At 34.8% G+C, this 12914-nt stretch overlaps 1 protein-coding gene across 1 annotated transcript in view; it reads left to right on the forward strand.

Moving 5' to 3' along the window:
* Positions 1-12914, forward strand: part of ANO5 (anoctamin 5) — a 61774-nt gene that overhangs the window by 12160 nt on the left and 36700 nt on the right. The window contains 3 exon segments of the mRNA XM_012643485.1: positions 3387-3455; positions 4550-4878; positions 6656-6710. Of these exon segments, the coding sequence (XP_012498939.1) occupies positions 3387-3455; positions 4550-4878; positions 6656-6710 (453 nt within the window).

Consider the following 12914-nt stretch of genomic DNA (forward strand, 5'->3'; position numbering starts at 1 on the left):
TATAAATCACCTTAGATATTAAATGTGACATCAAAAGTTTGAGGTGTATGTCTGTATAATATTTACCTATTATATGACATTTTCATTTTTAAAATGTATGACTAATTCATCCTATCCGATATAGCCTTTATATTGTGCTTTATTCTTGATCCTATTTTATTTGTATTATAATACTTATTACTTTATGAACTTATTTATTCATTTCTTTACTTGTTTACTGTCAATACCATATATTAAGTTTATGAGGCCAAGAACTTTGTCTTGGTCATTGCTGTATACCAAAAGCCTGGAATGGTGGTTGGAGCATAATGGATGCTCAATAAATATTTGATGTTTAAAATAATGATTTAATAAATTAATATATATATGTGTATACACACACACACATTTACTTAAGTACTTACAAAGTAAGGTCATAAAAATAAAAATTAAAAAAAATATAGGTATTGTCCCCATCAGACCCTGTATATATCCAGATCTGTCCCTTTCTTTCACTCTTTCCCTGAAAACCCTTCCTCCAGGCCTCTAAAATTCGTGAACTGTCCTCATTTTCATCTCTTCTCTGAATGTTCCCTTCAAACCTGGCTCCTCATTGAGGTTTGTTGCTTCTCCTAACAGCCCTCTCAAGTGGTGGTTGTTTTCTTTACACAGCCTTTCCCTCGAGACGGGGGAAATACCGATTGCCTTCTTTGTATCTTGTTGTTGATTACACTCCATTCTCCCTCCCTTGTCCCTAAATTCCAAGCTTTTCATTTCAGCATATTAATTACTAGCCTGTATTCGTGCCGTCATTTATCTGTCCCTGGGTCTTCCCTTTTATTTCTCAACAATTTTAGCTCCTGGCTCACTGTCAGCTCTCCAACAATACTCCTTTGTTTCGTCATTGGTAATCTCAGTGCATACATACATGATTATTTTGGCACTCTGGCCTCTCTGTTACTTGTACGACCTTTTCCAATGTTCTCAGCCTCTACTCTAACTCAGCCATTCACTCCCCTAGAACTTGTCATTGCTAATAACTGCAGCTCTCTAGAATCTCATTCCATGTGTCCAGCTATCTGACTAACCCCTCAGATCTGACCCATACCCTTCTTCTTTCAAGCTCACCAGGACCAGATAAGATGCGATTATCTTACCACCTTTTTAGTCCTCCTTATTCTCCTCTTTTCTGTCTTTATCCAGCGTAAGTCCATGGTCAACAATTGTAATGACTCTATTATATATACCAAGAGTGTCTTGCCGTCTCTCAATTGTATTTACCTGACAAAACAACTTTAGTTAAACCCAACTCTCCACCTCCTACGTGCCAACACCCATGAAGAAGGAAAAGCATACAGTTCACTGATACATTTTACCTTACATTTGTGCCCATGCACCTCAACTGGGCACTTGTGGTGTGTAGCAGTCATACTTTACTTCCCTATTCTATTGTCTCCCACCTTCCTAGATGACTATTTTATAACTTTTTTTCTTTCCTTATATCTCCAATACCTCCCCCCGCCATCTTTATGCCAGCTGACCACACTTTTTTGCTTCACTGAGAAAACTGAAGCAAGTAGAAGAAAAATTCTGTATATTTCTATCACTATATCTATCCATCCACAAGCATTTTCACCTGGGAAAACTCATTAAAATCTCAATGCCCTGGGTTTTTACTGGGGGCTAGTTACCTTGTCACATTTTGCCTACCACATACAAAATTCCATACTCCCAGAAGAAAAGTAGATGTTCAGCATAAACTGCACTGTTTGTACAAACAGTTTAGGCAAAGTGAGCCACTCTGACCAGTTCTGGGAATGGTGAGAATTCCCCCAGAAAGGCAAAGTCCCAGACACTAGAGCCAACCTTTCTAAAGTTGCAGGCAGGCCTTTCTAAGGATAGCAGTTTCATGCCTGCTGTATTAACTCTTTTCTGTACACCTCTTTAGGGATATTGCTCCTACAGTTATTTCCTCTTTCTCCTAAATTATATTTTGTTTTGTTCTTTCCTGGCCTATTCCTTTCAATAAAGAAATATGCTGTTAATTTTTCTGTATTAAAAAACAAATATGCTGTTAATTTTTCTGTATTAAAAAAAAATAGCAAGAATGAAAACCTTCTTTTGATCCCAGTTTCCCTACCAGTTACTTCTATTTCTTACATTCCTTTTGGCCCAGTCATTTCTTAAATGCATTCCTTTCAGGCCGTCACCCCAACCTCTCTGCTCATCTCCATGTATAAAGCCAATGGTTAGGTCTCAGCCCTCATCTTACTAGATCCATTAGCAACATTTGACACTGTTGATCATTCCCTTCTTTGTTGCATATGTTCTTCACTTGGCTTCCAGAACTCCACATTCTCTTAGTTTTTCTCTTATTTTTCTGGTTTCTCCATCTCAATTTTTTCTTTTCCCAGATCCTTTATTGTTGTAGTGCTTCACTGCACAGTCCTTAATTCTTATCTTTTAATGGTTCACACTGATTTCCTTGATACCATTCTGTCTCACTATTTTAAAACCATGTGTGTGCTAAGTCCAAAGTTCACCTTTCCAGACCATACTTCTCTCCCACATGTGCATAATTAAATGACTGTTCTGCGTTTCTATTTGGAAATCTCACAGACGTCTCAGACTCTACAGGTCCAGAATGAATTTCTGAACTTCCCCCAAAAGCCTGATCCATCTATAAGTCTTCCCCATCTGTAATTATTTATCGTGCATTTCAATAGTTGTAAAGAATGTAACCTATGATATATTGTAAATGGTCCTGCTCAATTACTTTTCCACATATATCCATAGAAAGTAAATACCATGGAAATTTGACACCCACCACCATTCATTTTTAAAAAATATATGAAGAAACCCTTTTTTAACAGTTGACATTTTATATCATTTATTTTTCTCATTCACCTAAAATTTCTATCTGACTTTCCCCAGATTGTTTTTTCCTAGTGTAAATGTTTTATCCTTGGGAGTCTTTTATTGTTCATTCAATCAAAACTTTATTACAACAACAAATTTGTATATTGATTCAAATGTTTTTATTATCTTTAACCGTAACGCTCTAAACCTTAAAATTGTTCTTTGATATTGAATTATTTTTATAATGGTACATTTGCATAATTGATAATGCATCATGAATATGTTACAAAATTTGGCAAGTACTTATCAAACATAAAAATAAACTCATAAATGCAGCGATTAATGAGATGGACAGAGGGGTTTTAAAATTTCATGGATGAATAAGAATTATTTCTAGAATGAGATGGTTCAGCTTCAATTATATTTCTCTTGTGTTTTTATATATGTTAGTTTAAAGGAAAGTTGTTCAGATAAGTAAGACACTGTCTATCACTGAGCAAATAAAACAGAAGTGTCTTGTATAATTCTATTGATTTGTTTTGCCACAGGAAAGAAGAAAAGAGTTTGAACAAAATCTCATAAAAACAGGTCTTGAGTTGGAAACTGAAGATAAAAGGGTAAATGTAGTTGTCACTTTATATAAGAATCTTACTTTTTTAAGTGTTGTTTTCTTCTATTGTGACCTTTGACTGGATAGATTTTATGTTTGCAGGCAATACAATAGCACTTTTGGCTACAATTATGTGTACTGACGGCCCGTAGTCTTACAGTCTACAAATATGTATGTGTACTGACGGCCTGTGTACTGACAGCCTAAGTAGATCAGTTCTCTGAATATGAGATGCTTAGAGGAACACTTTAAAACTGGACATACACCATTTCTATTCAGGATACAAAGAAAGGCAAGACATGGTCTTTGTTTCATAACTGTCTCAGTTTGAAGGCTGCCCATAATCTGATAATAGTTAGCCTGGCTATGTTGGAGCATAATCTGCTATTTAACTCAAGGCAATCTTTCTGTTCATGAATATGCCAAATTTTCTTTAAAACTTCTTTTCGTTTACTGTTTTTCTAGAACTTCTTTCAAAATTGTTCTTGAAGACCTATTTAAGATCCCATCCTGTCTATGAAACCTTTAATACTTTCTAGTTCTAATAATCTATAGTTCTTCATTTCTCCAATTTTTACTGAACTAATAAATGTATATTATACCACACAATCTATAATTTAAATATTCTCATACATAATGAACCCTTATTACCTAAAGTTCTTCCTGTTTGTGTAGGCTATATACCAAAGAAGCTGGGTAAGAAGAGTGAGTGCATCTTATAGTTTGTATGTATCCCTCATATAACCTAAACAAAATTCTTGGCTAATAGCTAGTCACTAAAACTTAGAGATTGCCCAGAACCACATATATAACTTGAATTTAGGGCTGAGTGTATATTGACCCCGAAATATATTTTTAAAAATACTGTCTGTCTCTGTGTGTCTCTGTATGTTTCTGTTTCTCTTTCTCTCACAAATATATATAAAAAGTATAAATGTATATATATGTAAATATAGGTATAAATATATATCTTTTTTTAAATTTTGTTTTCTCAAAGTTTTGCTAAAAAATTAGATTGTATAAAATTGTGTTTCTTTCCTTTAATCAGCTCAGTGACAAACTGATCAGTAAGCTTTCTGTTATTTTCCCTATTTTATGTAGGACTCTGAAGATGGAAGAACTTATTTTGTCAAGATCCATGCCCCTTGGGAGGTATTAGTTACTTATGCTGAAGTGTTGGGAATGAAAATGCCTATTAAAGAGAGTGATATTCCTCGACCTGAGCACACTCCCCTAAGCTATATGCTTGGGCCTGTGAAACTCCCAGCGAATGTGAGGCATCCTCATCCAGAATATTTCACTGCCCCATTCAGCAGACATCGGCAGGAGCTCTTCCTCATTGATGATCCATCAAGCTTCTTTCCATCCTCATCAAGAAACAGAATTGTAGGTAGAGAAGACCTTTGAGCACGTCCCTTCCAGTATGGGATGTGTGCCTGTGTGTGCTTTTATACGTGTGCATGTTCAGATTTATGTCTGCAGGGTGTTTCTCCGCAGGCTGTAAGCAGGTGGTGTTGGCAGGTTTGAAAGTGTGTTTGGACCATTTAAATCTGTTAACCTTCCTAACTTTTAAACTGTTGTTTAAAAATGAGTGGTTGATAGCGTGGATAAAGTAAGGAAAGAGGCATTGTGCAATACTAGCAAAAGCACTTGATTGAAAGCCAGAGGACTTTGATTTTATAAGATCTTTGTAAGATTGTTTTGTCATCTTAAAGTTTGGTTTTGTAAATTAAGTGCATGGTGGGGAAATATTGATCATTCCAAATGGAAATGGAATGTGTTAATTTCTTTATATATGGATAGAATCTGAGAAACCTCAGAACCTTTTTTCCTTCATTTAAAACTATTTTCAGCCTTTTGAATAATACTGTTTCTTCTCTACTTGAAGTCCTAGGATCTTTAAGTTTCTCATTAAAAACCTCTCTCCTAAAAGATCGTAGTTTCTGTGCCACTGTTTCTTTGTGAGTATTATAGGAATAATGTCCACTTCATAGATTACCCTGAGAATTAAATTACTAAAGATATGAAAAGCCTTGAACAGTGGCTGGCATATACCAAATGTTCAGATCTTAGATATTATTATTATTGATCCAATTTCAGAGGAAAAAGATGTAGGTTTTATGTTGCTATTATACTTTTTATCTGTTGCTTATTTTTTAAATTTATGACTGACACATAATAATTATACATATTTATGGGATACAACATGATGTTTCAATGTATGTATACATGTATAATGATCAAATCAGGGTAATTAGCATATCCATCACTTTAATTTTTATTTTTTTATTTAAGACTATTACAGCGGTACAAAAGTTTTGGTTACATAATTTGCTTTTGCACAGTTCGAGTCAAAGTTATAAGTGTGCCCATCACCCAGACAGTGTGCATTGTACCCGTTAGGTGTGAATTTACCCATTTCCTCCTCCCTACTCCTAGCTGCCTGATTTCTGTTGAGTTTTACTTCCATACTTACACATAAGTGTTAATTAATTAGTTCCAATTTAGTATTGAGTACACGTGGTGTTTGTTTTTCCATTCTTGTGATACTTCATTTAGAAGGATGGTCTCCGGTTCCATCCAGGTTGTTACAAAAGATATTAGTTCACCATCTTTAATGGCTGAGTAGTACTCCATGGTATACGTATACCACATTTTATTAATCCACTCATGTATTGATGGGGACTTGAGTTGTTTCCACATCTTTGTAATTGTGAATTGCGTTGCTGTAAACATTTGAGTGCAAGTGTCTTTTTTATAAAATGCCTTTTTTTCCTTTGAGTAAATACCTAGTAGTGAGATAACTGGATCATATCCATCACTTTAAACATTTATCATTTCTTTGTGATGTGAACATTCAAAAAGCTCTCTTCTAGTTATTTTGAAATATAGATTATTGTTAACTCCAGTCATCCTCCTATGCAATAGAATGTCAGAAATTATTCCTCCTACCTAACTGTAACTTTGTACCTATTGACCAATTTCTCCCCATCTCTCTCTCCCTGAGCCCTCCTTATTCTCTGGTAACTACTACTTTACTCTCTACTTCTATAAGAAGTAGATTGTATAAATTTCACATATGAGTAAGATGATACGGTATTTGTCTTTCTGTGCCTGGGTTATTTTGCTTATTGTAACATAATGTCCTCCAGATTTATCCATATTGTTGCAAATGATAGCATTTTATTCTTTTTTGTGACTGGATAGTATTCCACTGTATACATATACCACATTTTCTTTTTCCATTCATCCACTGATGGATGTTTAGGTTGATTCCATATTTTGGCTGTTATGAATAGTGCTGCAATAAACATGGGAGTGCAGGTATCTCCTCGATATACTAATTTCGTTTCCTTTGGACATATACTCAGTAGTGGAGTTTCTAGATGATATGATGGTTGTATTTTTAATTTTTTGAGGAACCTTCATACTGTTTTTCATAATGGCTATATTCATTTACATTCTCACCAATAGCGTGTAAGGGTTCCCTTTTCTCTACATCCTCGCCAACACTTATCTTTGGATTTTTGATAGTAGCTGTTCTAACTGGAGTGAGGTGATAATCTGATTTTAGTTTGATTTGCATTTCCCTGAAGACATACAAATAGCAAAAAGGTACAGGAAAAAATGCTCAACATAACTATTCATCAGGGAAATGTTGCTTATTAATTTAATCACCAGGGTTACAGCAATCACAAGACCCTTAACTTGAGATTATTGACTCTTTCTGAGGAACTAGAGGCCTGAGTCCATTTTTTTTCTAGTTCCTAAATAAATATTTTAAAAATCCACTGAGAAGAATATTAAACAAAATGTAATTCCTAGAATTTAGTTACAAAAATACAAATCTACAGACTAAAAATTTTACCTTTGTACCAGTATTAAACAACAACAAAAACCTAAGAGGCAACTTTTAAGAGAATAAACAGTACATGATATGGAATCAGAAGACTTGGTTTCAAGTCATAACTCTTTCTAAACTACTTTCTAAATATGATAATTTCTCTTAAGACAGAGATAATGATAATACTGGCACTATTGTGAGAATCAAATAATAGAATGGATGTATGTGAAAACTGTAAAGTACTTTAGAGATCCTTGTTACATTAAAAAGTTGCTAATAAAAGCCCAGTAAAGGCCGGGTGCGGGTGACTCAACGCCTGTAATCCTAGCACTCTGGGAGGCTGAGGCGGGTGGATTGTTTGAGCTCAGGAGTTCGAGACCAGCCTGAGCAAGAGCAAGACCCTGTCTCTACTGAAAATAGAAAGAAATTAATCAGACAACTAGAAATATATAGAAAAAATTAGCCGGGCATGGTGGCGCGTGCCTGTAGTCCCAGCTACTCGGGAGGCTGAGGCAGTAGGATCACTTGAGCCCAGGAGTTAGAGGTTGCTGTGAGCTAGGCTGACGCTACAGGCACTCACTCTAGCCAGGGCAACAGAATGAGACTCTGTCCCAAAAAAAAAAAAAAGCCCAGTGAACTCATAGGGACAAATTAGGAACTTGCTCAGGAATAGAAATGTCAGTATTCATTTACTTGTACTTTGTAAACAGTGCCAATACCTTGGCTAATTCAGCATTAAAGCATAATTTCCCTTCCTTTTTAGTGGAGCAATACTACTTTTGCTCTATCGAGGAAGTTATTTAGGAGATTAATATAGAAAAAATCCCCTCTGTCCTATCCTTATCCAAAACACTATCGTGTATGTATGTACAAATTGAACAGTGTTATGAGAGCATCTTATATTCATACAGAATTTCATATTTTCAAAACATTTCACAACCGTCATGACATCTGAGCCTCACAAAATATATTACATATATGTGATATATATGTGTATATGTATGTCAGATATATAGATTTGTATATGTGTATATGACAGATACATATACATATGTGTATATACATTTTGTTGTAGAAAGAGACCAGACTTTTTAACATGAACAAAGCTCTAGATTTATTCAGCTTTGTAAGTGGAAAAGCTGATACTATCAATATGAGATTTCAATTGCACATATAGCCAAGAATTTTCTATGTGTATGAAAAGAGAAACAAATAGGAAATATCTCATCATTTTAATTACAGGGCCCCTCCTCAAGAATAGAGAACTGGTTCTTACAGCACACTGAAGCCAAAGTTTTATCTATAGTAGAACATTTTCCATTGCACTGATAATGCCTAGCGTATGGATTTATGTCAGTGTCTTTCTTGTCAAATAATATTTCACAACTTGATTTTATAATTTATAATTGTACTCCTCCCCAGAACAGTTCCTTTTTTGATGTTGTTATTTAAAAGTTCTTTTCTCCGTAAGTTTTCAAAGTGTTCCAAAAGTTTTAGACCCAAATATCCAACTGCCTACAAATCGTCTGTATTTGTTCCTATCAAAGGTGCTCACACTTGACCTGTCCAAAGCCAGACTTTTCAGCTGCCATTCCCACATGTCCTTCTGACTGTCACCACCAACAAACAGACAAAAGCCATCTGGACCTAGTCCCTTCCCAGACGTCATCTCCCCATGAGCAGCACCTCCTTTCAGGCACCAGCAAGAAACCTGAGATTCTTGTACACTTCTACTCCTTTACCACCCATGTTCAATCCGTCACTAAGTTCCATCAGTTTAACTCTTGATATCTTTTGAATCTGTCCATTTCTATCTCCATCTCTACCATTACCAAATTGTCCAAAATTACAGCTGTCATTGATGAGATCTACAATGCTTTTTAATTCATCCCCCTACCTATACTTTTGCTACCCTCTCATGCATGCACCCTGAACGATCTTTGTAGAATATGATTGTGTCGCCCCTTCAAAATCTCAGCAGTACTCTTACAGTATAGGTCAGAGTTCTTAGTGTGGTTGAGAACTACATGATTTCCTTCAGAGAAATTAAAAGATTTTAAAAATTACATAATATAATTATTTTTGTTTTTCATTAGTGTCCATCTCCCTACTAGACTCACCATTGTCTCTTCAGTACCCAGTACCTGATATGCATAAATATTTTTAAGTAATGGGTAAATGAATTAATGAATAAGACATAAATTATTTCTTCATATCATTTTATATTATAAGCATTTTCCAGTGATTCAATATAATCTCTCTGGCCATTACCTTGTTAAATTTTTAAATTGTACATGTAAGACACAATTTCATCCTGATTATTAAAGTTACCAAACATGCAGGTGTGGTGGTGACTCCTGCCTGTAATCCCAGCACTTTGGGAGGCTAAGGTGGGAAGATCGCTTGACAACAGGAGTTCAAGACTAACCTGGGCAACATAGTGAGATCCCCTGTCCCTACAAAAAACTTAAAAAATTAGCAGTATATGGTGGCACGTGCCTGTAGTTTTAGCTGCTCAGGGGGCTGAAGCAGGAGGATCACTTGAGCTCAGGAGTTTGACGTTGTAGTGAACGATGATCACACTATTGCACTCCAGCCTGGCCAACAGTGAGACCCCCATCACTAAAAAAAAAGAGAGAAAAAAAGTATCAAATATTAAAGATGCATATAACATAAAATGAAAAGATTCCTTATATTAATACTTACATTACTTGTTTCATCAGTTGAAAACACTCTTAACAATTTACAGTATCTTTTTCCACATCTTTTTGTGATAGTATATATTATATTAACCTACCTATTCATTTTAATGGTTGCTTAATACTCCAGGCATATATGTAACATGATTCTATTAAATGTTTTCACTTCTGATCACTACTGAGGTTTTTTCCAACTTTCCTGACATTATAAACAATTCTGCCATTTGCAAGCTGGTATTTACAAATTTTAGCATAAATGTAATTTTTGTGCAGATACCAAATGTAAAATTTCTGGAAGCATAATTAAATTTATATATATATATTACACTATCACCCTTTACAAAAAGATGTATTAACTTAGAGTCCTAGTAACAACATATGAGAGTCCTTGGTTTTCCACATATTTTTCCCAATACCAGAAATTATCTATCTTTTTTTTCGTTTTTAATTGATGAGTAATGTAAATAGAGATGGGTCCACAAGTCATAATTGTCACAAAATACAGCCATGTGACCCCCACCAAATCAAAAGAGAAAACATCCCTAGCCATGCAGAAACCCTAGCACTTCCTCTCAATCACTATTCCCTTTCTCCTCGGCACGGTAGACTAGCTTCTAACAGCAGAGATTAGTTAGTCTGGTTTGTTTTTAAACTTTATAAAAATAGAACCACGTAGTATGTATTCTTTTGAGTCTGGCTTCTTCAACTCAACATTTATTTGGATGATCATTTTAGCTTTTGTATGAACTTTTGTTCATTCATTTTCATTACTTTGGAAATTCTCTGTGTATGTGTTGTTATGTTTTTAATTTTTATTTCCCTGATATAAATAAGATTGATCTCCTTGTATATGTTTATTGAGCATTTAGATGTGCAGTTTGTGCCTGCTAAAGTCTCTGGCTTGTTTTCCATTAGGTCTTCCCTGGCTGATTTATAGAAGCTATTTATGTATTCTTTGTAGAAGTCCTTTATTTATTATATATTTTACTGATCTTTTCTTACTTTTGCTTCCCTTTTTTAATGGTTTCTTTTGAGAAATACATGTTTTTAATTTTAATGCAGTTCACTTTCTTAAGTCTCTATAATTATGAATAATGTTCATAATCTTTAACTCTCACCAAGGTAATGAAGTTAGTTTTTTATGTTGTCTTCTAAAGGTTGTATTATTTTACTTTTCACATTGAGAACTGTAATCTACCTGGAACTAATTTTTGTGCATGGTACAAGATGTAGGTGAGTGTTTTCTTCCAAACATGTAGTCAGTCAACTTGCACCAATTATTGAAAACATTCAACTTTTCATACTGTTTCATACTGCTGCCTTTGTCATAACCCAAGTATGTATATTTATAGATCTACTTCTTGGCTCTTTTTTGCTCATTTGATCTCTTTGTTTATTTTTGTGTCAGTACTGACAATGTTGAACTCTACCTGAGTTCTATAGTCCTGGAAAACAGGGGCAGTTAAAGAAACCCCTCACGCTTCTCCTTCTGGGAAACTGCTTATTACAAAGAACTACACTTCCTCATATGACTTAGATAATACTCATAGATACACCTTCCCATCAGTTTGACTTGACAGCACCGTTTACCACATAGTTCATCCTAAATTCACCTGATAATTGAGGTATCATCTGTGATAGTTAATTTCATTTATACAAAGAAAAAAATAAAACTTCTCATATCTCTGTGTCAAGAGGCGGTTACAACTTGGAGTCAGGTGCCTAGGCTAAATTGCCACAGAGACTGGGAGATAGGGATGCTGTCTTTCTTGATGTTTACATTTAAAAGAGATGGCACCAGAAAACTTAAGAAAAACATTCCTGGTTTGTAAAACTGGCAAGAGGCTTATTTAGCTTTAAAAAGATTTACATGTATCTCCAAGGAACAGAGAGGGAATTTATAATTATTAATATAAGTTCTCTAAGAAAAGTGAGGTGAGGCAAGTCACTTTGCCTTTCAGGCACCATGGAAAAGTCAGTTCTTTACTTTGTAGTAACAAAGGCCAGACATGCTCCCTCCAAATTCTCATGCTTTGTGTCATAGAGGGTTGGCTGAACTGTTTATCCCCATTGACCCATTGATCCATCAGAACAAAGTTGTTAGCTGACTTGACCGTGTATTACAGCTTTCTCCTTAACAGAAAGAAAAATAATCTCCGAACCTCGCTTACTTCTCTCTATAACAGAAAAGCCCTTTTCTGCCTGATCTTTCAGATGTTTGCAGATCTCCTGATCAAGACATTCAATTTCAAAAGTTCCCCTCCCCATCTTGCAACAATCTTTTCAAATAAAGTCTTTTCTTACCTAAATCCAGATTTGTTTCTATTTGACAATGCCATACTTTACTGATTACCATAGCTTTATAATGTGTCTTCATGCCTGGTAGAGTAAATTTTTCCACTTTGTTAACACCCAAAGACAGACTTCTTATTTTGGTGAATATTTCCTAAGGAAATAATCCAAACTGTGTTAAAGAGTTAATATTTATCACATTATTTATAAAAATTGAAACTACCTTGCATAAATTATGATTTATTTACCAAGATGGAATATTGAGCTGCCCTTAAAATGAATGACCAGATCAGAGAATGATGATTCAAGGACAGTAATTCCAATCTGCAACTCCTTGAATGATGAAATGTACAAGAAGGGGGGGATATATCTAAAACAATGATAAAAAGACCAAATTCGGCAATCAGAAATATAGTATGGAAATGCTGAAAAGTTGCTGGAAGACAAAAAGCAAATGAGATTGAATTGACAGAAATACAAAAGTGAGGATATCAAAGCCCAAATTATATGCAGGAAAAACTGATAGATAAAAAGATATAAGAGCTTGCAAGATTATAGAGATAAGATAATCTCGAGTTAATAAATTCAGATATTAGGAAAAGGGCTTGTAAAAATCACCAGAGTAATTAAT

This window comes from Propithecus coquereli, unplaced genomic scaffold (assembly GCF_000956105.1).
Source record: "Propithecus coquereli isolate 6110/MARCELLA unplaced genomic scaffold, Pcoq_1.0 Scaffold198, whole genome shotgun sequence".
NCBI classification, from domain to species: Eukaryota; Metazoa; Chordata; class Mammalia; order Primates; family Indriidae; genus Propithecus; species Propithecus coquereli.